Below are 27,665 nucleotides of genomic sequence, written 5' to 3' on the forward strand. Positions count from 1 at the left end.
CTTTTCCCGCTCACAATGCTCATAATATCATATCAGGTTATATCAATAAATAAATGAAAAACAACTTTCTTTTGTAGACAGGATATCCTGTGTAATGTTGTTGTTGTTGTTGTAGTTTATCGCGTATTTGTTCCGTCGCTGCTCGAATTCGCCCGACTATAAAACATTTATTTCGTGACTGCATATAAATAAGGACAGTTAATTTGGTTTACGAGTCCTATACTTCGACTCACGGGTTGTTGATTCATGTTCCGTCGAACGTTAATTCAGACCCCAAAACCTCTTGTCCAGCTCAGAGTCCAGCAATGAATTAGCAGCAGTCGTAATCCAAGTTCATTAACTTATTGGCGACGTCCAAATGATATGAGCCGACATCGGCCTCTCACCAGCGACGTCCATATATATATATTGGCTTTTATGGGCTAATGCGACTAGGAGACTATACCATGTGCACGCCGTGCACGCATAATTCCAACATTTTAGAAATCAAATAATTCCACAAAGATTTTATTAGAATGTCAAAAGTTGGTAAGTGAATTATTGAAATTTGGCAAACATCCTATCGGCAAACATCCCATTGGCGGCTGTAGTGGAGACCGGTGGTGATGAGATTCTTTAAATTCGGGTCAGGCCTCTTCTCGACTCTTATTTCACAGCTGCGTCCTCCTATATCGACTTACATCGTACCAGCTTGGATTTCTCACAACTTGTTCGGTAACAATATCAAGTCATTTTATCTTCCAAGTCTGTTTGTTTTTTGTGTTGCCCACCATTTCATCAATCGAAATATCGTTCAAGTGGTTCGTGGGCTCAGCTATAGGTTAAGGGACTTGTTCTATTAAACGGACACTTGCCTCTTTTTCATGGACTCGTGTAACAACTGGGTGTAGTCTTTTGTCTTTGGGAATTTGATGATTGTGAAGCTGGGCTCAGCAGTTTTTTTATAAATGTAGAGATCATTTACTAAATTGCACCATCAAAGAAACCCAGCCAAGAATGAAGCTATTTGTGAGCCTTGTAATTTCCCAATCAGCCCTGCACTATTCAGAGTTACTGATAGCAAACATTTGTCAAATCATAACAATTTATCCATGTCTGAATCTTTAACATTTCGTATAGATAATTAGGCGAACCCAATCTCTGCCGAAATTTTCTTGATTTGAGTGACTCGATGGAATACCACCCTATATAAATAATAAGGGTAGTCAAACCCACCCAAAAGAATGAGAGTAGTACTATAGGTTATTGGGTAAGCTCATCAAACTGCAACTCACCATCCCCAGTCAAGAATCGGTTCTCCATCGTACCCAGTGATTGCCAAACTAACCCATGTTTTATTCTCTTTTTACGTAGGGAAAGGGTTGACGACGAAGTGAACGAAGGACATAGTACTGCTGTATATCTAATAGGATTGATTAACTCGAACATCGGATTTGGCATCCTGTGATCGATAGTCCGTCCAAAGAAATGGCACACCCACTACAGTGGGGTGGAACTGGTACACGCCGTCACCAGTTCGTCTGTGCCACACGCATCTGTTCCATCAGGCAAGTCTAGAAATAATAATAATAAAGATAAGAAATAAAGGAAAAAGGGGAATATAAGCTCTTTGGGGATCTGTCGAGCATTTAGTGCGGCGACCCGACCACGGTCGTCATTTATTAACAGCAAGCGAGCAACATGGATATTATATACATTTCCTGGTACCTTTTTATAAAAGAAAAGCCGCACCATCTAATCAGTTCGTAGTAGCTACAAGGATAAGAGTCGACATGAGGCTAATCGATGGGGACACTTTTCCCTTCTGCCACCCTTCTTTTGTTGTCTTTTTCTCTAGGAGATGCGTCAGTCAGGAGCTGCTCAGTTTGGCGCTAGGAGCACTACATCAGTTGGCGCACGACTACATCAGTACAACCGTGCTGTGGGCGCGTGCAAGCACGTAAAAGGATGGACGGACTGCGTGACCGGCAATCTGCTCAGCTCCTAATCCTCCTCCTGCTGGCAGCTCCTAGTCTAGTTGATTATTCAGGGCTCTCCTTCTCTGCTTCTCTGAACTGGCACATACTCGGAAGGCATGTAATCAACTTGTCGTGTACAACCAGACCGTAACTATATGGCAAAGCAGAAGAGTGTGTGTATAGAATCGTGGACATGGACAATTTCCATCCCCAACTGGATCCCATTTTCTTTCTGCTTTTTTGTTTTCTGCTGCGACGCCTATGCAGCAAACGTAGCGGCGTCGTGCGGTCTGTCGTCGTGCACAGTCTCTCGAGTTTTGTGATTATTCCGATTCCAGATAACGCTGGGGTATCTATGCAGCAGCTGTGTACAGCCTTTTGTGTGTGTTGTCAGAGAAATGCAGTATGCATTCCTATAGTGACGGGCGTCTGCAACAGGAGCATCCAAAACTCGTAGATATTGTATGATACGCCGGAGCGCTGGAGATGTATAGGTAGATGCTGATGCAAAATGTAAATAAATACAGTACATACATTCTAGATATGTAGGAACGAGTGAAAGCTGCCGCTGCTGCTGCTGGGATCCTAGCCATATGTGCTGCGCATCTATTATTATTCTATATAGGGCAACGGCAGAGTGACGAGGGGACACCACGGAGGTTTCAAAACTCGGGCAACGACAAAAGAACAACCCAACAGAGACACACACAAAACTGTTTCAAGCCTCGTAGATTTTTTCTTCTCCTCTTGTTGTGTCTAAGGTGAGTGGGAGGCGATATCAATGCAACATGTATAGCCAGGCCAGCTAGCTAGAGCTAGCCCATCCAGTAGCCTGGTCCTCTGCTCCTGTATTCGGTTCCGGTGGAAACGACAGCGGTGCTCGTAGATTTCTTCTCTATAATTTATTCGACCACTTAAACTGAAATATTGAGCGGCTTGGCCATGCTGCTGATGTATAGATTTGCTCTTCGACCAGATACTTTTGAAAAACGTATTCATGTGTTAGGTTCACATCGTGGCATCACAAGTTTTTATATTTACATTTCCACAGATGCTGGCCGCATCTTATTTTCTCTTCGCAAGGATAATTTACATGGCTTTCAAACTATTTTTAATTTTTCAAATGTAGGATTTGTTTTTTTCAGTCAATTTAATTGGATGTGCGACATTCAGGCTCGCGTCTTACAGGCCCACATTTTTTTTACGTGCCTTTCAGGCCCAATTTTGACGACATTCAGGCCCAAGTTTTTTTTTTTAAATAAAGTCATGGAAACTTTGTGAGTTTGGTTCGCAATAAAACGTCAATGATCGGGGGGCAGGTGGGTGAGTGGAATAAGGCGCCGCTTCGTGATCTGTAGTCACACATAAGGTATCCGAGTTCGACTCCCATGGTGAGCATAGTTGCTCCCACACCTGGGCACTACCACTACACGGTATACAGTTCACACGCTACTACACACAACACTTACAGATCCACAAACATAACGCCGGATAGCTGATGAAATGATTCCTTCAGCGGAATTCAAAAACAATCACTTGGCGCTTAATAGGGAAGAGATTGTTTCGCGCGCATACTCGGGTCTAGATTACGGACTCCAATAGGCGCGACCTTTTTTTATTTGCTATTCGAAATTTTATTCTAAATTTTATTCGTATTCGTTATTCGTTATTCTATTCGAAAATTATTCGTTGAAATAAAAATAATTAAATTCGTTACGTTATTCGTCGAATAAATGAAGGTTATTCGTTATTCGAGCTACGTTCGAATAACGAAAAACCTTATTCGACAGAACACTGGTTTTTATACCTTTTTAAATGTCAAATGATTTAAGTTAACTAAAATGTCTAAGCCCAGTTTGACTGCATATTCTCATCACATTATAGAAGTAGCGACCGACATGTCGTACCAACTTTAAAAGCATATAACATAATCCAAACAAAAGTTGAAACTTTTCATTTCTTCCCCATTTCCAGGCTTTTGATTCGATTGCATTTCCGAACACGACGACGAAGAAAGGGCGGAGATGTTGGGGGAAAGTCAGCCGTTGGCTGCGAGCCAACAAGCCCTCCCCACCACCACACCACTATAATATAACAGTTGAGCGCCATTTCGTCGTTAACTGGAACAAGTCAGTTGTGAAGTCTAACGGCGGCGAAGAACTCGTGTGTGAAGATTACCGGAGCAACGAAAAAAGAAGAAAAGCCGACGCCAGCCCTTTCGCCCAGCACCGCCGCTGGTTAATTAGTGAGAGCAGAAAGGAGATGGAAAATGAATTGCGACGACTGCCAAGACGATAGTAGTAGTAGCAGCACTGCTGCCGTATTCTCACTCTGCTATAGCTCCGATGGGGGGGCTTACTTATGGGTTGCATAAGTAACAAACCCGACCCGAACAGACCACTCAGCTTCTTCCTCTTAGTCTACTATAGGTTTTGTTGGGGTGAAAAGTACCGTAGGTTATACGAATAGTAGTGCGACCAATAGTCTAGAAAGCATCGTGCATCTTTCAATAGATTAGACTGGGGGGAGAAAAAGAAGCGAGTTGGTGGGTAGTGGTGGGCATGTCTTCGCATCGAAATCCAATCATTTTAAAAAAGCTGTCGAAACAAAAGTGGTTGGTGGAGCAAGTATAATTGCGAGTGTCGAATGACACAAGAACTTTTTGTCGTCGGTCTATTGTTTTTCCAACTGATTGTGTTCGTCCACCTCAACACCCGGCGCATTAATAAAAGTGACTGGGTAATAAATCGATAAAGTCATCTAGAAGTAATCAAGGTGGGATTCGATTATTCATTATCTGATGGTGCACAAATCACGCAGTAGTAGTTCCCCCTCCAATAAATCGCTATCGAACGACTTTATCGCCCCTTTTCCAATCGCAATAGGAAAAATTTCGACGGGTAAGAAGAATGGAGCCATCAAACATAGAACAGAGTCTTTCTTTATCGCGAATAGTTATGTAAATGCTACGAGCTCAGGAACACGCAATCCTAATTAACGGGGTAGGCGATAAACCGTAATTTAAAAAAAAGACAGCCAAATAGTTTAAAATAAAACATTTGAAATTAGCAAGTAGCGCGCTTAATCACGCAAGGGCATTGTTTGTTAAAAAAGGGTGAGAATACAGAATATGCCGTTTTCAATTAAGGAAAAACTTAAATGGCTTACACTATTTCCTCTTTTTATGAAAGGAAAGATAATGAAAATAACGTCACGAATAACAGCAACTTTGTTAAATATTTAATTTTAATTTCACTAATTTTCTGTTTGCTTTTCATAGGTAGATAAAAGAGCCTTTACGTGACAGTTTAATCGATTATCGTAAGAGTACAGAATACAGCATGTTCAATGGTGGCCATTTCTTGATTACTTGATGGGCCAGATCTTGATGATGTCGATGAAATTTTACTGCCGCCGCCGCTGTCATCATTAGTGTTGCGTGCCTGGAATGTGCGGTGTAGCTCTTGATTTATACGGGCACTGCGTTCTGGCGCCTCTCTTGTGGTTCGACAACACTCGACTCTACTCTAACACGGAGTTACGATTATGGTTGTATAACTCGATTTTCACTCTCGAGACAGTCCTCAGCAAGCAATCTGACAGGCTGTTCAATTATCATCAGTTTTAAACTTGTGAAAGCTATGCGTACTACACCAATTGAATGAATCGTTGAAAAATTCGCGCTTTGACATCAAACGTCAAATTTGGTTACGAGTCCAGACTAACTATTTTTTAAAATAAGCTATCGCGATGGAAGAGACATCTAGCTGCAACAGACGGAATTACAAGGAGAAATCTCTTGTAAAATACCTGCTTCGAATCCAGTCAAGTATCTCACCCTACAGAAGCTAATCATAATTTCAAATCTAAAGCAATCATTTTCGTGTTAACCTTGTCTTTCCTTAGATTACTCGCATTAGGCGGTCGAGTTTGCATAAATTGGCAGCGCTGCCTGTCAGTTTCCACGAAAGTACGTCTGCTGATTGACGCTCCTCTAAAACGTAAACACGGAATTCTTTTTGGTCGTTAATAAGACTTAAGAAAGAAGTAAATGAGGATCTCAGCATGCGCAAAAAAGTTTTGGCAATTTTATTAATTGGTCGTCAAGTTTTCCGTCCACATCAAGAGTTTTCTTTAGTTTCTTTATTGACCAATCGTCGTAACCTGCCAGGTTGTCAACTTTACACGTGGATGAGAAGGCAAATAAAGAATTTAGAAGCATCCCAAGATTCCGAATTTTCGTTCTCTGAAGAGGTAAGTTCCTGAAAACTCAATAAAAAACATTATGTAATCAGTGTTAAAAAGGAAACCAGTGGTGTTGCTGTTTGCTATCCAAGACGCTAAAAATCATGCGAGTCAGCACCCTTCTAGTTTGGGATCTAAGCAAATTATCAACAGGTAATTTCAAATTCCACAAAACTTTTACAATTGTTTTTTGTTTATTTCTAATTAAAATTTGCTTTAGATTTCACATTAGACAGAATGAAAACCATCTAGTTGTCCATCCAAAGAAGAGGAAAAGGCCAACACCCAAGAGATGGATAATGAAGTTTTTGGTTTGTTAACCCGTTGGCTGCCACCCTTGAACCTTAGTTCCTAAGAATGGGCCTCTTATTTTGAGGTATTGCTTGCTTTCGTTACCATCTTACATAAAGTCACCTCCACTCTCATTTCAGGTTGATCTTGCACCGTTATTCCATGGACGGAATCTATTGGTGGAAACTGACGAGAGATCAGTGACGACCTTCTGTCATTGCGTGCCACTCTTCCGTCGCCCCAAAGCATGTGGCAGTAGTGCCTGCTCCAGCTACGTGGCCAGCATAATTTGACTACCCAACCGACGGCCTGGTGGGCCAACTCCCCCTCTTCACTGACTCCTACGACCCCTGCTCTCAACACAGCACGGAGTTTTGATCTTTATATTGCTTGGCTCTTTATGATGTGTGATGGCGGTTTCTTGAGGACAACGATGTTGTGAGTATCGAGTTTTTTTTTTTTGCTTTTTTTAAAATTGTGGTTTGTTTGATTTGATACTTCATGGTTTGTTTGATTTGATACTTCAATTCAGTTGAGTGTCGATGAGCTAGAGCAGGGACGTTTTTGTTTTAAACATTTCTTATTTTTAACACTAGATGGCTATAGCATGTCCTTAAATCGTTTTCGGCAGTTAAAAGCATAGGCTTCAGTTACTTTTATTTTGCACAAAAGCTTCTAAAGATTTTAATGGGAGTTACTGTAGTGTAATACAAATTATGGGGGACCCGAGGGTATTTGATTCAAAGGATTTTGTGCGATTTCGGTTAACACTTCTAAAGTTGCGTCATGGTCTAGAATTGTCAAAGCAGGCATGTTTTCGAGCGCCACTATTAAACCTATCTTTATAACTCCTGTTTTATACTCAAGATCTAACGATTGAAGAGATTTACACCGTCCCAAAGTTACACATTTTCTTCCCAGATTATTTATACTAACACACCGTTTTTGAATTCTATAACCAGTTATCAAGACAGGGGGAAACTCTGCCTTGATTGACTGTGCCCAGGGAGATTACCTGGACATGGAAGAAGAGAGAAGAATTTGAGGCCAGTTTTACTGGGGAGATATAGTCATAGTAGGCTTCCGGGTTAGGCCTCCAAAAGTTTTTTTATATTTTTTACTGACCCAAGATTTCGACCCCAAGTTTAAGAAATCTTACGAATATCTGTTTGTTTTTGTGCGCGTGAAAAGTTACTGAACTATTAATTGATTTAGAAACCGGGCGTAGACGAAAAGCACATTATCAAAAATCTAAAAAGTGAGCTTTACCTTTATTGCTAGGACACTTACAGTCTAATTTCACCCCAAATTGTCTATTCTACATTTGTCCTATGATACCTTATAGAAGTGGTGACTTTAGGTTAACATATTCATTGTGCCCTTCAGTTACGGTATTACGTATCGAAGAGACAGGTGGATGTTCAGACATGGACCTTGTATCTTTAATGGCTCTTGAGAGCTTACGAGAGCTTAAAATCTACGCAGATTCAAACAAACATAATCAAATCCAAAGTAAAATTACTTTTGATGGCGGTGTGGTTTCACTTTTGAAAGCTATTGGGACTCGCTCACTTCAGATTCGCCATACTTATTCTTGAATAGTGTAAATATTCGGTCTATAATAGAGTGTTGTCCAAAACTTGTACACAAAAATTGCTTAATTACGAAATTGAAACGCCATACTTACTCTTGTAACTTATATTATTTATCCCTGAAAGATTATCCATTGAAGGCTATTAGAGGGTTTTGAGGTTTTTCATTGAAAATATTGAATGCCATTAGGAGATTTAATGACGTGTAACTGGCCTCAAGGCTCGAGCTATTTATTTTACCCCAAAATTAGGGAGTGTTCCTGATCCTGCGGGCAGGGTTTTGATTTTGTTCATTAATTTGTTTTCCATTCGATTCCCCGTGTTTAACTTCGTGTAATAGGCTAAGCTTCAGTGTGAAATATTCTTTCTCTTTTGGTTAATTCGTGTTTTTAGCGGGTTTTTGTATAGGTTGTTTGGGGACCCCTCATAGCTACATCCGTTACAAGTTAAGATCAAGAGCAAGTCTCTGAACCGTCGTCCCTTAAAAATAATCACTTGAAAAAGAGGAGAAAAGCTACAAGTTTTTCTCTTCACTGATTATAAGCCCTTGCAACAACAGCGATACACGCTAAGACTTATGACAAACAAACAAACCAAATTGCTGTTTGTTTGTTTTTTTGTTTTTTTTTTTTATTAGGGTTGGATGTTGGATGGAAACATTGAATAATTAAGACCTTTTGTGTCGTAACAAATTGCGTCATTGACGAATGGCCACACCTTCTAGTCCTAATACTTTGATGAAGATATGTAGTAGTCAAAATAAACTTGTATACGCGGAATAATTTACAAATGTATTTTCTTTTCCCCACACGTCTGGTATGCGGCATATTACATTCGAATGTCTCGTGTATTATAAATTAGCGTTACGTGAGTTTCGTCAGAGTCTTTTGGAAACATTTCTTTTTTTCATCGAGTTCTATTTCTCAGCGTTCAGATCACTTGTAACAAGATCTGTATGTCCTCCTTGAGAAATTCGACGTTTTCTTCCTAGATTGCAAAGCTTGAAGTGACACATTGATAAGTCTGAAAGGCAATTGAATAGAACGCATCAGTACAAATACATTGGATTTGATTGTTTGACAGTCCTTTCTACTTGTACTTACAACTGTCTCGTTTTCCCATATTGGACTGAGCGTCAGGATTAGCTACTTGTAACCTGCAAAATCAAGTTTCATACCGTTGAAAGAAAACGAAAACATTAATTGTACAATTATTAGGACATTATTTAATGCAATTTTGTATACCGTTCTCTCGCCGGAGAGAGACGGACACCAACGTCGCGGACACCAATATCGGTTCTGTCCATCGCATTTGACCCTTGTGCAATGAAACCATCTGCTGCCTACAATCAAAACGTCATAATTTTCTTAATAATGATGTAATCAGTCAAAACCGATAGCAGATTATTTAGATTGCATGTGATGCATACATACCCGATAAACGTTGAGTCCATTAAAGATTAGCGGATCTTCTTCACGCATTTGGGCAATCTGTCTCAATGCTTGTCGGTATTCTGGGCCGAGCCAAAAGCGAGGATTTAATCTTTCAAACGGCAGCATTTCGTCCGTGTTGGAATGCTGACGAGCCCAGCTCAATGGGTTTCCAGTTGGCGGGGGTGTATCTAATATTTCATTCAGAGACGGTTGGGTTCTGATATTGGGAACCGCCGACAAGAGCAGCCCAGCAATTAAAAACGCCAACATGTCAACTGCGATGCAACAAACGAGCCAGTATGATAAGTGAACACTATTACAATGGATAATAGAGAAATTTGCTCCAATATAAATCGGTTGAAACTACTTACTATTTGTACGTGCGCTGTATAGGCCTATAGATGCCGATTGATTGACTAAAACTTGACTACGAAAACTCGGGTACCATAAGCCAAGGCCTAATAAACTACTGCGCTCTGTTCGACAGTTTCCCATCGTTTTGTCGTGTCGGTATTTATACCGTTTCCCTTGCTGGATCAGGCGCAGAACAAATGGAAACTTGACGATTCCTGCATTGGGCTAGGCATTGGCTTCGCAGCATCACTGCCGCCAGCTATAGCCAATCGACATGTAGCTACTTTCAAATCAGATTGCACACCTCCGCTCTTTCTGTTTAAAAAAAAACGAAGTAAAGAACAAAGTTTGACTCCTGCTGAAGAAAAGTTCTTCTCCGTCACGTACAGTTTTATAAATAGCCGCACAGACCCGTAACTGCTCGGTAAAGACTGGTGGTAGATAAATAGTTGGCTGGCTGGCTGGTGCAGCACTGAACAGGTTGCAGCAGATTACATTACGAACAGAGTGGGAGTATATGCTCTTGACTAACTAAGAATTTATCCGGTATTCAGGTTCATGTATACACTATTACCGCTATGGTAGTTAACCCAAATACCCTCCCCCCTTGTTTAATATGTATTGAACGGTCACCGTTATCACCGCTTAAAAAGTGCGTTCAGGCTGTCCTATGTAACGTTATGTTGTGTGCCATTGTCACAACGTAGGCTACGTGATTACCTCATAAAAAGTGCAATATAGGCCTGTATAGGGTTGTTTTCAATTTAATGTAACCAAGGACCCAACTACAAATAGTTGCAAGCATTTGTGTTCCTGCCCTTGGACACATTAGCCTTTTTATAGCATCTTTTCAGAAAACTAAAAGTTCTCCGCCACAGTCAAATGGTGATTAGTTCGATACCGTATGTCGAAAAGGCTATTTGACTGCAATGGAAGCATCAGCAGCAGAGCACTGATGTGACGACCGTCTTTAAAAAATGAGATTTATTTTATAGAATTTTCTAGATGAATGCCATATTTTTTAGGAAAGAGAAATGTTTGCCTTCAAGTTCACAGTTTCAAAGTTAAAGAAATAACAATACAAAAGTTCAAAAAGAAAACATTGAACACAACCTCGTAGGTGCAGCTCAATTGGTAAACACAGTTGGGTTCCAAGGAAATAAACCGCGGGGGGAAATAAATAACACCTTTTTTGTGAATGCGACGTGAATACGATGTGTAAAAGGGAAGCTTTGACAACTATATGCAAGACTTACGGTGAAACATTCAACTTTATAAGATGCAGCACTGAAGTTTGAATAATTTTGAATAAGTTTTAGGTTACTAAAATCCTTTGGTAACAGACTATTAAACAGCCATACTTTTCATTTTTATTAAAGGATAGTTCCACCTGCAGTCCTGCACCATAGATACATAGCTGCGTAACGGGTACGAAAACCACTTTGTTTTGTTGAGCGGTTTGGATTTAGTGAGAGGTCGATTTTTAATTTTCAATCGATATCTTATCTTAAGTATGATTAATTAAAAATTTAAATGTAGTCTGCTTCTTTTACAAGTTTCAGAAAAGAAACAAAGAAAATGGATCACTTTTGGGGGGAAACGTAGTGGCTGCACGAAAACACTAAAACAGCCCAACTGCCCAACAATTAAAATGACTAAAATGTGATGGTCGTGTGAACTCTGGTGTCGTGGCTCTCCATGGTGTTTGGCAGGTAAATGAAACGGCATCCCAATAACACTAAGAATAAATATGAATTGATAATATGGGAGCTTAAATAGAATAGAAACCAGTTCCAAATTTGTGAATTGCTAGTTCCTGAGTAGCATTTATCACATAAGCCATACACATGGCAGTTTGTTTGCACTGTATTAACCTGTGATGTTACCTTCTCCTTTGTGCAGATTTGAAGCTTGAGCCAGCCAGCTTCACAATATGGTATGCAAGTTCTGCGTGTGCTGATGTAGACCTGTCAGCAGCAACAATATCAGGATTTTTTGCTTAGGTAATGATTTTTTTTTCGTTACTTTTATTCCTGGGATATTTTAATGATGCACAACTTGCATTTGAAATTCCACATGGAAATTTTAAAATTCTCCCCTTTATTATAAGTTAAGGTTTATCTTCTGTCTCATTTTAAACTTTTCCTTACTTGCTGTTTCTGTCAATATTTTTTCGTAAACTCATTTTGTATTTTTTATTTAGATGAACACCATACCAGTGGAGAAACAACCGATGTCGATCGAGTTCCGTATTTCTTCTTCCCCTTTCTGTTAATATCCTCGTGTACGTCCATGTGAGTGTGGGTGTATTCACGAGAACCCCTTATCCCTATCCTGCTTGGCGTAATTCAACTTTTCTGTGGATGGATGGAACACTTGTGGATGCCTGGCCGTATTTCCCAGGCTAAAAGGTAGGAGAAAATTTATTTATATTCTTCCTTTTTGATTATTTGATGGCGTTAATTATAAATCGTTACGGAGTACGAGCTGGGCGGGTTGACTGATGGCTCTTTTCCCTTTTCGTTTGCTCAGTAAGGGTTCATTAAATAATTCATTTGTCGAACGACTCTAGATCGGGCTCGGTTCACAACATTTGTCTATGTGTAAACAATCAAATTCAAACAGATTTTAACTTTAAACTCTGCACCTCTTATTTCCAAAATCCAAATCATTTTGATAATGACCCTCGGCGTATTTTTTTCTCTTTTTAACCGTCAACGTAATCAATGATGCACTTTAAGTTACGGTGAGTTAAGTCAAAGACAGCGCTCAAGATAACCACTTCCGGCTAGCCTTGAGCGCGTGATAACGGATCCCAATCTTTGACGGCTCGACCGCGCTCGAGTACATTCAAGTGCCTGATGGATGTGCGAATCAGTAATTGACTCTTGACTTTTTGAGATCTACAGATCGTATTGCTTCTGTTCCATTTCATTATTTGACTCTTATTCTTTTTGCGTCGACATTTAAGGTCTATCTTTATAGCCCCGGATTATTATTTCTTCGTTTTAAAAATCGTGCCATCTATTGTCGTGCAGGGACTTTATTATGGGCGTTCATAATTCAGTTCCATTCCCATATCCTAGGATTTGTTTCGTTTCTTCATCTCTTTTCCCCTTGAAAGGGATATGATTTCTATTGAGAATGCAAAGTAATGCTTGAGGTAGACAACGTGTTCATTAATTTTTCCAAACGAGATCTATTTTTGTCATTTTGTACAAGAGGAAGGGCTAGAAGGCTAGAACAGACAAAAGTTGGCTGCAACATTTAGTCTACGACGGCGTTGGAATTTTTCATCAATGTGTAAGTCGACACAAGAGGAGGAGAAGAACGGCCGTTAACAATCACGAACGCTTATCCGGTGTCAATTCACTAGAGTGTCTTTTTTCACCGCTAATCAAATGTGAAAGGGTATACACGGGAAACAGCCACTCCATACGAAAATGGACTCCAATCAGTTTAAGCCATCACTTAAATTTGCGATTTTGTCAATATTACGTGCGTGAAATGTAACTTTTGTTCATCATTTTATTGGATTTTGATTTTGGATTAGTACAAAATCGCGCAGACATGAATTAGGCATGGCATTAATGTATTGTAGCAGCAGTCAAGATTTTTTCTTTCGTTTTTTCAAAGAATTCAGCCAGTATAGTTCAAGTATCCGGCATCCCGGTAGATATAGGTACGTATACTCTGTAGCAATGAAGATCTAAAGGGAGAACAGAGGTGGTATTGATTTTTCAATCACTATGTGGGAGGAGGATAGGGCGGATTCGAGCAGCCAACTTCACACATTGATATTAGGAATCTTTCAATTCCTTCTTGGTATAAAAGATTACAGGAAAAAGAGCATAGAACTTTCTTCTTCTTCTTCTTCCATCTTTGGAATGATTCTTTTCTTTTCTTTGGTGAAATATAGACGAGTTAATAACTTGTTTGATTCTTGATGGTACGTCGGATTTGATATCATATTTATAGGCCTACAGCAGCTGCCGGCTTTATCAATATATTCTTTTATTATGGTTCTATTTATGTTATCAAGAAATATGCTGGCTAGGCTGACGGAAAGGAAAGAATAACATTTGAATAGCCAATCAGCCAACGAATTTTTTTAATGTTTTGACAACTCTTGAATGCCGCTGGCATCATTCCGTATCAAGTATGAAGGCTTAATTCATAGCCTCTCATCAATTTTTTGAAATAGCAGCCCCTTTGACTTTCAAGACATTCAAAATTTGAAATCGCTAGTTCAAACGCTATGCAGCGCTTGAATATTTAGGTAGTTATATAACTGCTCCCGTCTGTGCCTCATTCTGGTCTTATTTGGCACCTTTTGCGGCAGCGGCAACGGCTAGGAAACGGAAGACGAGGAACCCAAGAGACTAAAGAGAAGGGGAAGTAAAAAGAAACAAAAGGAAATGATGATTATTTTGAAGAAGAGAAAAAAGAGAAACTGCAAACAAATGCGAAAGAACCAGTGAGCTGAAAGATTTGAGCGGTTTGACTCCCTATTATATCTGACTGTCGAACGGAAGTAACGAGAATTTGATTGAATTTCGCAGCCATTTGTCCGGTCGAGAGACGGCAGACTGGGAGAGATTTCGCCGCCCTATAGCTCTGCTGCTAGCTCACGGACGAGTGTAGATATCGAAAGTCGTGCCAAGTGCTAAGAAATGTCCGGCCCTTTTCCCGAAAGGAGAGTTATAAAAAATAACAAGACCAAGCCCAAAAACTAAGAGACGAACCAAAAGTATCTAGAACTATACAGGGAGAAACGAGAGAAAAGAAATAAATGTTGGTGTAACATTTTCTGGATTGTTGGGACCCGAGCCAAGACATCCAAGACAACCTCCTCCTGGTGCTGGTCTCTTCGCATCCGTGTTCCTCGTCTCTGCTGGATTATTTACTATACTTATATTTCCCATTTTTAGACGTTTTATCTCGTTTTTCGCTGAAGGATCGCTCTGATGTCGGCCCATCATTAAGTGTCTCACTAGCCTGGACACCTTAATAACTCTAGGCCATTTAACTGCCCTAATATTTGTTGTTATTCGTTCCCATAAAGAGCCCAGCTATTTGAAGAAATCAGTTCAGGCAGGCGGTTTTTCTCTTTGGATTTTTGCGAGAGAAGCGAAATTTACCGATATAAAAGTGGCAAACTTTCAGCACTTATTTGGTGTTTTAAGAAACCACCAGCTTGTCATATTTTTCACGGCAACAAAAATGTAAAGTGAAACGCTCTTTCGATCGATTTTGAATATTTTTTGAACATGAGGGTGCTCTCAGTGATTGATTGATTAATACTTGGTTGGTGGAGTGATTGAGAAGGTTGGTCGGATTGAAGTCGCTTCTTGGCAACTCCATGGATCTTTTTAAACATGGTTGGTGGCGGGAAACTTTTCAATATTTACCAAACGATTGGCGATAAATAATTCAAAATGTTTGCGTGACGGCGATTTAAATTCTGTCAATATTTTTTAGAAAATTTCTTAAATAAATCAGTTGAAATCTACTCGACTTGCAAAGTGTCTGTCCAGCCCAAAAGGTGAGGCCTAAACTAAGAAAAAATCAACCTTGAACAATTAAACATTCTGAATTAATAAGGAGTAGCACGACAGCCCATTCCTTTTATCGAGGTGAGAGGAAAAGATTGAAACGTTTTACAGCTACCGAACGAAAGGAAATGAATCTTGTATATAGGGTTATCGCATCTATAGGCCAGCAATGTATCGCAGGATCCTTCGGCGCACGCGGTCCGGAAGCGCAGGCGGAAACGGAAACGCCGGATTCAGTCTACATCTACACCCGTATAGCTTATAGACAGATCGAGTGAGTGAATATAGTGTATAGCTCTTGTCGAAACGAATGCAGATAATGCAATATTTAGCCTACAACATAATGTTTTCAACTGGATAATCAATAATGCATCCCGAGAAGAAACGTTGCCAATCGCCGTGGCAGCCGGCGCGTCATTAATCACACACACACGCAGTCTTCCTGCGTTATGTGAAGTCGATCCTTGTAGAGAGTAAAAGTACAGACTATAGATGGCTGGGGCTCTTTTGAGAGGGGAAAAACAGACTAGGCAAAGTTCAACTGATGAAAAGCTCTGCAATCTATAAAATGAACTGCTACATATAACACACGCGTGAACGGAATGTGCGTTCTTACTAAATCTAAAACTAAATTTTGGATCACCAAACGACATTGACATTGGAAATATAAAAATATATCCCATATTATAGGAGCTGGAAAGATGTTTGGCAGTTTGACATGGACAGGATTCTTTGAGCGGGGCGATTGTGTGAAACGATTTCCAGAGCCAAGAAAATCACTTCCGCAGTCGTCGTTTTATTTGCATTTGACCACGCAGTTTTCAAATGGCTCTTTGGCGGTTGCCAAATCACAAATTCTTTTCGAATGAAATCGAATTCTAAACGTCAAGTATAGTGTACCAGCCGCCCAGCTGAAATCAGTGGCAAGTGACAATAACAAATTTGTCCTTCATCCCTTCCGCTTATAAATAGACGGGAAAGGGGGAATCATTATTGGTTTATTTTGGCATACGTCTTTGTAGGCTTGTTTGGTCGAGAATATTTGCACAACAGGAAGACATGACGATAGTTTTGGCAGGGTCCCTTTTTGCCATTGAAAGTTCCAATCCAATTCAGAGTATATTACCAGCGTTGAGATTAGTGTTACGCAAACATTGGATCAAGTCCTTGCACATTAAGCGCTCGAAAAGACCAATTAGTTGGGCTATACGTATAGCGTGTTTGTTTGGCGGAAAAAACCAACCAAAACAAAGAATTGAATATTTTGTCTGGGGGTCACACTTTGTTGATTTGTGTAGGATATCTGCTGGCTGGTATAGTCGTTATAGGATAGCCTTTTGATTGTTTTGGTTGGCAGTGGCAGTAGCCAAACACAAAGAGCAGGAGATGCACCTTCATGAGCCCGACGGATCCCTCACAGTCTGTGATTAGCTGCCAAAAAGCCTCGTGCCGTTGCATTTATCAAAAATCTGTGGACATCCTCGGTCCCTCCCCCGTCCGCCCCGAACAACAACAACCAAAAAAACACCAAAAAGAAAAAAGAAACGAGTGTGTCGTCTATTGGACCACCTCATACATCACTGCGCTCGCGTTTTTTCCTCCCCGCATGTTGCTGCCCATCATCTATAGGCCGAAAACATTTCCAAAATTCATTTTCAGGACAATGTCACGAATTTAAAAACCAAATCAAAATCTACTCTTTGCATTATGCAACAGCCCCACCCCTTAAAAAAATAATGATAAAATCTCGTCGTATATTTTTACAAGTCGATTGATCATCTACCTAACACGATGCGTCGTCATCAACTTTAAATTGATTCAGAGTTTATTAAACAAAAGTGAACGAGTTATATAGTCTTTTATAAGCCAAAGTCTAGCGCTGGGTACGTGGACATTTCAGCTTCATAACTTTGCGTCATCTTGTCTTGTGTGGTGGTCTCCGTTGGACGGTCGCGGTATTATAACAAGGCGGATTGCGGAAACGCATTTCAACAACGTCGCCATCGTACGTCGTCGTATACGGAAGCCAGTCTAATGATATGGCCGGGACTGTTGTTGTTGTTTGATTTCTTTCGGCAACATTTCCGATGATGACCCTCCCCGCATCTGAAGGTTCCAGCGTGACGTCTTGAGCATCTCGGCTTCTTCGGCACTCTGCCAGACTGGTGCGGCGGCGCGGAAGCTCCTCCGCGGATACGTGCCGAGCTTTTGCGGCCGCTTTTGGCTTGTTTTCTTTTGCCTGATTCCTCAGACTTGCCTCCCTCCCTTTTCAATCGGCGGCTGCAAAACCACTTGAGTAGCAGCGAAGGATTTTTTCGAGTCTCATTTTTCACCGTGCGAGTTGTTCCCAGTGTGCATTCACAACGGACGGCCGTATAGACTTACTTTTTTCGGGGAAATCCACGTTTCCTGATGGCCGCTAACAAGTGACGCCCAGTGACAAGTGTGTTCCAGACAAAATGAAAGCTTGATTGACGATACGCCGCTCGTTGGGTGCGTCCGACATCGCCCAATAAATGTTACGTAATTGATTCGTTTTTTTAGTGAAACTCTGCCCGCCAAATCATTTGGATTCAAGTGAAGTTTTGATCGACAGACATGGGCAAAGTTGTGGACGTTCTCAAAGCTATTTTGACACGTCTCATTTTTGCTGGCCACGGATTTATAGGTTAGTATTAATATCGCGGATCATTTCTAAATCAAATTCTTCGTCGTGATATTTTTTGTTCTCTTTTTGTTTTGCGTTCGCAGCAATATGGAGAGTGACGACCATCAAGGAAGATCCTGCCTACTGGTACCTGTCGATCTCGCTGCTGGTACTCGCCTTCGAGGGAATATTCACACTGACTATCAAAGCCAACCAGGAATGGAGATGGTGCGTATTTTTCATACTTAATTAATTGTTATCTCATTGGTTTGTTACCACATTCCTCTTGGATTTATTCCTTGATAACAAGCTAGACACTTTGTGAACTCTGCAGTTTCGTCTTTTGATAATAATAAGCATTTCAATTGGCGTTCCATCGCGTCAACAACTATAAACATCGCAGGAATGCGATGAGCAAAGTCAACCCTTTTGGCTCGTCGTCGTTCCAGTCTCTCAGCTTTTATCCGGGTCATCTGTCAGTGTTGATTATGAGTCTAGCTTCGGGGCAGGAATGCGCCTCCAAATACCTCCTGTCAAATGAGGGGGAAAACAAGAAGACTAGATCGAATTTCGCTTGCCAAAAATAGAGATAGTCTTGAATATGATACCTTGAATAGAGTTAGATGTACTGACTTGGGCGGTGGCGTGGGCGGCGTAGAGGCGTCACACATCAATCCATCATAGACATGTACTAGCTCGTCTTGTGTATAGATTGCCTCCATCTTTATATATGCAGGAATGATGTCCAATTGGAGGGAAATGCAATCTTTTATAGTGTTCCACCGCGCGTAGTCGCTGTTGGAAAATAAAAACATTCTTTGAGCTAGCGATATAATATATGATCATTGTTTATCTGTCATCCAAGCCTATAGGAGGGAAAAGCCAAGTTGCCGTAACATCGTCGTCTTATTCTCTCCAATCTTTATTGACGGGATATACGTATACCTTTTTCAAACTCTTACGCAAAGCGAATAAGACTCGTCCCGCTATATTATTAAGCGGCAATCCAATTTGTTTGATTTCATTTTGTGTGGCTGTTTTTTCATTTTATTTAGCATTTCATTACTTTGTTTTCGGTCCACTTTCTTCAATTAAAATTGAGACGTATATAAGAAGCTTTGAAAAGGAAATAATTTAGCGAATTTGCATTCCAGTTAGTTTCCACGGCGCATCTAATTAAAGATTTGACGTATTCCGCCATTGAACGTGATGACAGCACATGAATCGACATGAATCAAACAAACAAATGATCAACGTCGTCAGCCGCTTATACTAAAAGTCGACAAAGTAAAATACAATCGACTAAAGTAGTAGCACTAAATAGAAATTGATTTCAGTGTAAAGGTCTGCAGGAGACAATTTATCGCAGAGTAACTTGATATAACTACAACTGAAAGCCACCACTTAGAGTAACGAACAGCTCTATGTAGGACGAGTTTCCTCCCAAGACGTTATACGGGAGTGGTGCTATATAGAGCGATCAGAAAAAAATAAAGAAAAACATTCAATTATTTTTCATTCGCAGCAGCAGAGCTGTGCTGGCGTAGTATATACCCGCCATTGAATAAGGTCCATCAACTTGAATGGCGCGTGGCGGCTCTTATCATTTTTCCTGTTTTCTTTTACGACTTTGGCATCTCTCAGTCGATAAAGGCACTTGATCAAGATCCTATTTTCTTAGTGGTTTGGGGCTGCTCCGTTGTTATTGTCATCCACGAGGCAATGTCAAAGAGTACTTTTGCAAGTTTCAAACTTAATACTTATACAGATTCTCTTTTGAATGGGGATCAATAATCCCGAAATATTCCACTGTTGTTTGTTTTGTGTTCAGTTCCAAACTGCGCGTTTTTGGGTCTAATGTAAACAAGGAAACTAATCCGCAAACTATAGGTATCGATTACATATACAGACGTAAAAAGGATCCGTGTTAAAGTAGTATAGAGTACCCATGCATTTAGAAAGCGTCTTGTGTGGTTACTTGGTAAATGTTGGAACGACGAAATGATATTCAGGGTCTTTTATTGTAAATAGAACAAATTGAATTTCACAAACAGCTGTTGGCCTACGACGACAAGTTTTATTTTGATAGTAGCACGTATAATAGTTTATTTATTCCGGTTCATGTTTTGATTGAAATTCACGTCGTCGATAGTAAATTAATTTTACTAAAATGTTGGACATGTTTTGTTGCTGTTGTTGACGTTCTTCTTCTGGTGTAGTTGTTTTTCCTTTTTTACGGGGATCATGTAATCCTTATTGTACACAGACTGTATTGTCACCCCCGTTGAACCGAAGAAGCCGCACAACAAGGCTTGACAAGGGCATTGACTGAGTTTTGCCGAGTTTGCGAGATTTTTCGGACTGAATCAGCATCGCGGATATGCGGCGCTTTCTCTCCTTTACTTGGCTGAGTGACTTGCCGTTATCTGTCATTCAGTCGATCGTCAAAAAGGCGAATCGATCTTGTCGCTAGTTTCCCATTTCTGACGACCGCCAACCAACAAGCTTCGCCGTGCCCATTTCCGGCTCTCCTCCGAATTTATGTCATTACATTACGCGAGCCCATAAATTATAGGAATTGGATGCATGGCTTATATTGGCTGCTATATAGTACTACTGCCTAGAGAAAAAAATCAACTATACAGCATTCAGTGCAAAAGAGATTTGGCCAAGAAAGTCGCATTCATTAAGGAAGCGCAGACGACGTCTAGGCTGCTCATCTAAATTAGATTTATTCCGCATGTTTTATTTGGTCAGCGCACTTTCCCAAACTAGGTTTAAGTAGCTAGCGCAAAAGAAATTTTATTCATCCAACACAACCATTTTTATATCGCTTTTGAACTTTTAAGCGGTTTAGATTTAGTCGATTTTTAATTGCTTCTATCGATTACTTTTAAGCACGTTGGAATGTCGTCTGCTTTCGTTTAGTTTTACAAAAGGAAACCACGAAGTTTAAGTATACAAACGAAACGAACTGCTGATAACATTGGAAATGCAAGTGTTCATTGTTATTTAAAAGTTAATATTTGTTTTCAAGGTTTTGCCCGAGTGTTTTTCTTTACTTGTCGAGTGTTGTGCCGTCCATTTGGCTTCTCGAGTTCGACAAATTAGACAAACGACTCGAAGAACGTGAAGGGCTTAATGTGTCGGTGTCGGTGTTGAATGGCACCACGGAGGAGCTTTCAAATTCCACGGATATTGCTGTAAGTATATTTTCAGTAGAGTTTGACACCCGCCACATTATAAGTGATGTTACACATGATGCCATTATTTCTCAGGGTGTCAAGATTCCTTTAGCATTGTCGGCAGAAAGATGGGCCACCGTCATCCAGCAGCTTCTGATGCTCATCCTCATCATTGGGCGGTGGCTGTTACCAAAAGGTGATCTGACTAGGGATCAACTATCTCAGCTACTGTTGGTTTACATTGGAACGGCAGCGGACATTATCGAGTTTTTCGACTCGTTCAAGGTTTATTCTCTATTTTAAATGAATTCAAATGGTAATATAATTGAATCTTTTCTCTCGTGCAGGACGATAAAGTGGCCAGCAATCGTGTGTTGTGTATCATTATCCTAGCCATTTGGTCGTGGAGTTTGCTTCAGTTTACCATGGTCTTGACGGCCAGTCCGACTAAAACCAAGAAAGCCAAAGTCCGGGTGAAAGAAAAGAAACACAACTGTTGCCACACGGCCAAAAACGTCTGTTGTTCCGTCGACGTTTGGTCCATCCTCATCAATATCATTTTGCAAGATGCCCCTTTTTTCATCTTTCGATTGTTGCTGATTCTGCACTACAAAATTATCAGCGAAACCAACATTTTTTTCACTTGCAAGGTATATACGTTTCATCAATATAATAATGATATGCAATTTATAATCACATACCGTTTGGCTTATTGACAGAATACCTTGGTCATTACTCTTCAGTTCTACCGGCTGATTGTCGTCCACGCTGAAAAGCGCAAAGGATTCAAATCGAGCAAGCAAGGGGAAATGATGACGAGCAAGCAACTGTCGAGCAATGCCAGCAAGAAGCGAGGCACTTCTCCAGGTGGTGGTGGCGGTGGAGTTGATTCGACTCGAAATCTTCGTGGCACAAGGATCGTCAAAGTCAATCCCGGTTCTGTTAGCGGCGGCAGCCGCGGTTCGAAATTGCCGCCGAAACGGGCCGTGGCGAAATTAGTGCGCACGGCTTCCGAGGACGACGGAGCCGCCGTCTATCCAAGTCCCGCCCACAGTGGCGCTTTTCTCCTTCACACCGAAAACGACACGTCATGGAGACAATATTCCAGGGTAGGATAATTAATACTTGCACCTTTTTATTTAAAAATTAAATCTGGGGTTATTGAATTGCAACAGGGAAGACGACGGTCATTATCGACAGGCGATTTGAGTGTGACGGCGGAAATGTCGGTGGAAATCGATTCCAGTCCGGATCGGTCGACGTGTTTCAGTGCCGACTTGGGAGGAGGTTGCGATGAGGTCGGCGACATCGAGTCGGATTTCGAAGCCGAAAGGCTCAGCAATTTAGAAGAAGAGGATAACGACAATGAAGAGGTCAACGATGACGTCGAATCGCAGAGTTCCCCCGAACTGGAATATTCCAGGGAGAAGGCCACCACTGCTTTCAATGCAGACAGAAAACGAAGAGGCAACAGGTATCAATGTTCACCAAGGAATCTTATTGAATCATCTTCTTATATTGTATCCCATTTCAGTCGCTATGGCACAGTCGATGAAGTGAGATCCATCCCGTCACCGAAACCAAGAGCTGGAACCAGTCAAGGGCGCCCAGTTCCAATGCCCCGCAAGGCAGCTGTACCCATGCAGCCACTCAACAGATCACCTACCAACCGTTCAGTGTCCAGTCGATGTTCAACCAATCAATCGTAAGGAAATAGACACTCAACAAGTGCACCTACAAAAATTGTAATTTTGTAATATTAATAGGAAAGACAAAAAGCGCACGACACGCCAGGATACCGGATACTCTACCGGTTCCTCTGCTTCTGCTCGAGAATCGCAAGGCAACGGGAAACGAGTAATTAACTAATTACAATTTAATTAAAGAATGATTAAACAGTTTTTTTTTTAAATGCAGGTGCCGGGACGGGCTATGACTCCCAGCCGAGATGGCCGTGACCAAGAGAGCCGAAGAGGAGCGGCTCGACCAAGGGATCTAGGGCGACCAATCCCAGGTTCTTCCAAGGGATCCAATCTCCAGGAACTTGAGCTTTGCGAGCTGAGCAGTCCGACGCGAGTCAGTCGCAGTTCCAGCAAATCGAATCGTCCCAGTCGCAAATCCAACAGTGGTAGCAGCAGCAGGTCAGTGAGTCATTGAATTAAAATTGACTCGAAATCGTCCATCACCCATTCATCACATCGTGCCCATCTCACATGTTATATTTCATATCCAACGCAACTGGTGCTGATTGAACACATGTCGTTGGCACTAACCGATTTTGTTTTATTTATTACCTTTGTTGTTGTATTTAAATATCGGAAAGGTAGACGTGAGCCGTCGGTTGACTACGACGAAGGAGGGCAGGACAATTGCAGTTTAGGCGGTGAAGATGAGAGAGAGGATGAATTCCATTTGGAAGCCGTTTCCAGGCAGACGTGACGCCGCTTGTTCGCCATCATGGTCCTCATGTTTGTTTTCCTAGTCATTCTTTGCTTTTCGATTTTGTTTATGTACGCGGCCATCCATCCGGATGGACTGGTCATTTTCAGTCAAGCCACTCTCATGAACACTCGAGTCCCAACTAGTCCGACAGTCGTGGGACGCAACGCTAGCCACAAACCCAGCCGAGGCCCACCGGGCGTCACCGTGGCTCCAATCGATCCTTGGTGGATCCGTTTGGCCGAAACGGAGAGCCCTCCGACCCGCGATATTCCGGACGGAAGAGACACGATTGTCGACTGGGTCAAGAGAGTGAGAATCAAGGTGGCGAACGAGTCCACTAAAGCCTTTCATATGCAACCAATAACTAAGTCTGCCTTCGCTAGCACAACGTTCAAACCCAAATTCACCAGGACGAGCACGACCACGCCCAAATCTCGTGACATTCCTCAGTACGACGAAAACGCCATCTTGTATAATTACAAGTCTTACGGGACATCCATTATCAAAGTCAACACTCGCCCCTAACATTTTATTAGACGACTTAGATTTTCACTCAGACTGAACGCTAAACTAATAATAACCCCCGATAGTTAACTGACTTTATTTTTCTCTTGATCATCTTCCCGTCACCCAACTTGCTCCCATAAGGAGCAAAACCACAGGTCTTGTGTAATCAGGTAATGTCAAATTCCCCCTTTTTTCTTGTATATTTTTTCAATTGAGATAAGATAACTATTTCATCCATTACACTGGAACGATTTAAAGGCAGGCGCTGATGTAGTGAAAATTAAGAAACCCGAACCAGCAATAAGATTTCCTCGTTCAAAGTTGAGCATTTATTGGTGGAAACTAATCAGTAGATTAAAGTGAACTGCTGGAAGTCTGGATTACTGTTGAAAATAATATGTTTAAAGCGGATATTTCTGATATTTTGTTTTGTCTCTAAGACGGATTTCAGGATTTGTTTCATCTAGTGAACTAGACAAACTTAATACGCTCGCAGGATGAGATTGTATTCCTCGTTTAACATTTTAAAGTTTATTGTGGGTGTAGAAACTTATTAGTGTTTAGCTTGGCTCTTCAATCCTTGGTTCACGTCTGACTCCAAACGAATAAAATTATTTTATTAACAATTTAATTGCCTAAATTGGTCCATCCTCTTTCAAGCTGAGCTCGATCGTCTGGGTTTCAAAAAATAAAAGTTATTTCGATGGAATGATCTCATTTCAAGTTTTAGGTTATGATCAACGATGCGTTCGCAAGAGTTGCTTTAGCTTACTTTCTGTTAATTATATTAACCCCGTTAATAAGTGGAGTCGTTTTCTTGTCCAGTTTTATTTATCATCAAGCGTTGCTATAAATCTGTTACTAATTTTGTATGATGTCACTGTTTCAATAAAATTGTTAACCATAATTTTAATCTTAATGATGACGATTTCACTAACATCTTATTCAATTTTTGCCCTCACATAGACTGTGATGTCAATAGGTAGGGGTAAACAAACAAATGATTACTTTAAAATTTAAAGGTCATTACAAAATTTGCATCATTTTTGATTTTGAAAAAGCCGCAATTATTATTCTTTTTAGTAGATAAGGCACTATGGCACGCCGAATCCATAACAAAAAAAGAGTTTCAAAACAAAACAAGTCATCTAGCGGTCAAATATGGAACTACATGCAAAAATTACCTATTCTTGCCCCAAAACGCGAAATTTGCTTTGCTTATTCGATCGTCAGTACGTGAGAAGTCAACGTTAAGCTAGCTTCGAGAATTACCAATGAATTCATAGATAAACTCGAGTGATTTCGTCTGTAACTTGTCGGTGATGTGCTCTATTAATCTATTCCGTGTATATGTTGGATAACTTTAATGTTTTTCATCAACTTACAGTCAGAGGAATCGTGAAAGTCGTGTAGCCTACCGTCAACTATTCTGTTCAAACTCATTGTATTCTACTGAATGTGTCATCGAAATGATATAGGTAAAAACCAACACTAGCTTCATTTCATGCTAAAACATATATTCTTCTCATGTTTCATTAGGATTAATCTTAATTATATTGGCTGTTTCTATTGAACTTGCTAGATCACCGACCCCAACATGGACTCTCATTCCATCTTCTAGAGAATCTTTGATAACTGATTGGTGGTTTCATGTGTAAGTTCACTTGTCATGTTACTGAACTTTATTAATTGCGGTCTAATATGAATTTTTGTTTTATTTACAGGTTTCGAAATTGGCATGACTGACGCTGTATGAGAAGTTATTTCCTTTCAAGAAAAAGGACTCACAGTCAACAAGATTCCTTGTTTGCTAACCCGTTATTGGCTGCTACCCTTGAATCTCCCTACTTGTCAACAACAAAAAAAGAGATTAAATATTGTGATCATGCTATCATCATTGTAAGTTGTGTTTACATTGAATTTAGAAAAGTTGTCATACTAATAGCAATTTTAACGATTGTTTGGTTTCTTATTTAGATGTTGCCTATAAGACCAAAGTGGGGCATCTAGTTATCCCTCCAAAATAAGGCAATGGCTATTGGCCACACATTGAACGCGGATCATTCGTTCTGTCATCGAACTTGACTCATTCCATCTTCTGGATTGCTTAGGAAAGCTGATTGGTGTTACCTGTGTAACTTCATTGTCATGTCACTGAATTTAAATTTTGTTTACATTTTGTTTCTTGATTTAAGCATTTAGGTAATGAGTAATGACCGAGAAGATGCGGCCTACATGAACATCATTTAGGCGGCCAGCATCATTCGACTATACCCAATCGACTTCTACTACCCTGCTGTCAACATAGCACGGAGTTTTACCCTTTAGATATTTGGATGTTCGCGATGCGTTTCCTTGGACGAGATGGTGATTTTGAAGAGGAAAATATTGCGTGAGTATATACTTCAAACTGTTTAATTATTCTTTTACTTATTTTTAAAACATTTTTTTTTATTTTTTTATTTACAGGTTCTAACCTTCAGGTTCCTAAATTTGCATGACAGACTTTATGAAAAGTAATGTTCTTTCAAGAAAGTCAACAAGGTCCCTAGTTTGCTAACCCAATGGCTGCTACCCTTGAATCTCCCTGTTAAGCTCCTTACACAGTCCCTCTTGATTTGAGGTATTGCTTTTTGTCGCTACAATCTTATAGAAAATTATTGTCATCCAAATAAATGTTCATTAACTGCTTACAGGGTAATCCTTCGCTACTGATCATGGACTCTCCATTGGTGAAACTGAAAACCGACGAGAGAATATCCAAGACTGATAAATTGTGTAGTTCGATTAAATTACAAGTGTATTTCTGGGCTCCCTTCTTTCCCTTCTGTGGCCCCGTTTCCCTATCTAACCACTAACCAACGCCAGCCGGTGGTCACTCACCCGCTGTGAAACCAGGAGGAGGGGAGGGCTCTGGTCGAACGGGGACTTGGAAGGCGCATGATCTGAGGGTCATGAGTCTAACCCGGAAGCCTAGTATGACTAATCGCTCCCCAGTAAAACTTGCCTCGCACTCTTCTCTCCTCTTCCATTTCCAGGTAATCTCCCTGGATCTACGCCGACACTGCATGTGCGAGTTTTAGAAAGCAATCTGCCACCTAATTTGACAAAAAGTGATAGTTTGTTTACACGGAAATTGTGTCAGACGGTTGAAAAATTTCTAGATCAACAATCTCATGTAGAAATTAGCATCTAGTCTACTGGTGCAAATTGCGATTCTTTAAGCTTGATTAATTTATATGATGTGTTAAAAGCTATTGGAGGTAGCTAAAAAATTGAACTAATTCGCCTTATCAGAATATTTTGAAGAAAGATCACAAGAAAACCCAAAAACAACAAAGTGATCTAAAACCAAAATATTTAGAAAAAGTGGATTGGTTCAATTTTTTGGCTACCCACAATAGCTTCTAACACATCACCTAAATTAATCAAGCTTGAAGAATCGGGATTTGCACC

The 27,665-nt window shown here is 40.6% G+C and overlaps 3 protein-coding genes and 2 long non-coding RNA genes across 8 annotated transcripts in view; 3 read left to right on the forward strand and 2 right to left on the reverse strand.

The window, feature by feature from the left end:
- Nucleotides 1-27,665, reverse strand: part of LOC124349621 (LIM homeobox transcription factor 1-alpha-like) — a 947,038-nt gene that overhangs the window by 162,857 nt on the left and 756,516 nt on the right. The gene's annotated exons all lie outside the window — the stretch shown is intronic.
- On the forward strand, nucleotides 3,935-27,039 carry LOC124350457. The gene is made up of 6 exons (XR_006920983.1): nucleotides 3,935-6,212; nucleotides 6,264-6,356; nucleotides 6,424-6,579; nucleotides 6,635-6,932; nucleotides 26,679-26,832; nucleotides 26,906-27,039. It is a non-coding gene; the product is annotated as an uncharacterized LOC124350457 (long non-coding RNA).
- On the reverse strand, nucleotides 8,863-10,132 carry LOC124349987. The gene is made up of 5 exons (XM_046800950.1): nucleotides 9,891-10,132; nucleotides 9,520-9,794; nucleotides 9,331-9,428; nucleotides 9,190-9,242; nucleotides 8,863-9,109 (listed from the first exon to the last, which is right to left on the reverse strand). Exons 1-5 carry the CDS (start codon nucleotides 10,012-10,014, stop codon nucleotides 9,003-9,005), a joined length of 657 nt encoding a protein of 218 aa, XP_046656906.1. The 5' UTR covers nucleotides 10,015-10,132; the 3' UTR covers nucleotides 8,863-9,002.
- On the forward strand, nucleotides 11,436-25,116 carry LOC124349488. Of its 4 annotated transcripts, XM_046800148.1 has the most exons (14): nucleotides 11,436-11,585; nucleotides 11,776-11,876; nucleotides 12,077-12,284; nucleotides 17,973-18,096; nucleotides 18,180-18,303; nucleotides 21,113-21,278; nucleotides 21,354-21,545; nucleotides 21,608-21,910; nucleotides 21,980-22,369; nucleotides 22,436-22,734; nucleotides 22,795-22,965; nucleotides 23,027-23,117; nucleotides 23,178-23,401; nucleotides 23,588-25,116. In XM_046800148.1, exons 4-14 carry the CDS (start codon nucleotides 18,027-18,029, stop codon nucleotides 23,697-23,699), a joined length of 2,142 nt encoding a protein of 713 aa, XP_046656104.1. In that variant the 5' UTR covers nucleotides 11,436-11,585; nucleotides 11,776-11,876; nucleotides 12,077-12,284; nucleotides 17,973-18,026; the 3' UTR covers nucleotides 23,700-25,116. The 4 variants fall into 4 exon arrangements, with proteins under 4 accessions (XP_046656104.1, XP_046656101.1, XP_046656103.1 ...); XM_046800145.1 differs by having other exon boundaries at nucleotides 11,784-11,876; nucleotides 21,113-21,545; XM_046800147.1 differs by lacking the exons at nucleotides 11,436-11,585; nucleotides 11,776-11,876 and having other exon boundaries at nucleotides 12,002-12,284; nucleotides 21,113-21,545.
- Nucleotides 25,518-25,967, forward strand: LOC124350449. Its single transcript, XR_006920973.1, has 3 exons — nucleotides 25,518-25,687; nucleotides 25,792-25,863; nucleotides 25,934-25,967. It is a non-coding gene; the product is annotated as an uncharacterized LOC124350449 (long non-coding RNA).

The sequence above is a fragment of the Daphnia pulicaria genome, chromosome 7 (assembly GCF_021234035.1).
Source record: "Daphnia pulicaria isolate SC F1-1A chromosome 7, SC_F0-13Bv2, whole genome shotgun sequence".
NCBI lineage: Eukaryota > Metazoa > Arthropoda > Branchiopoda > Diplostraca > Daphniidae > Daphnia > Daphnia pulicaria.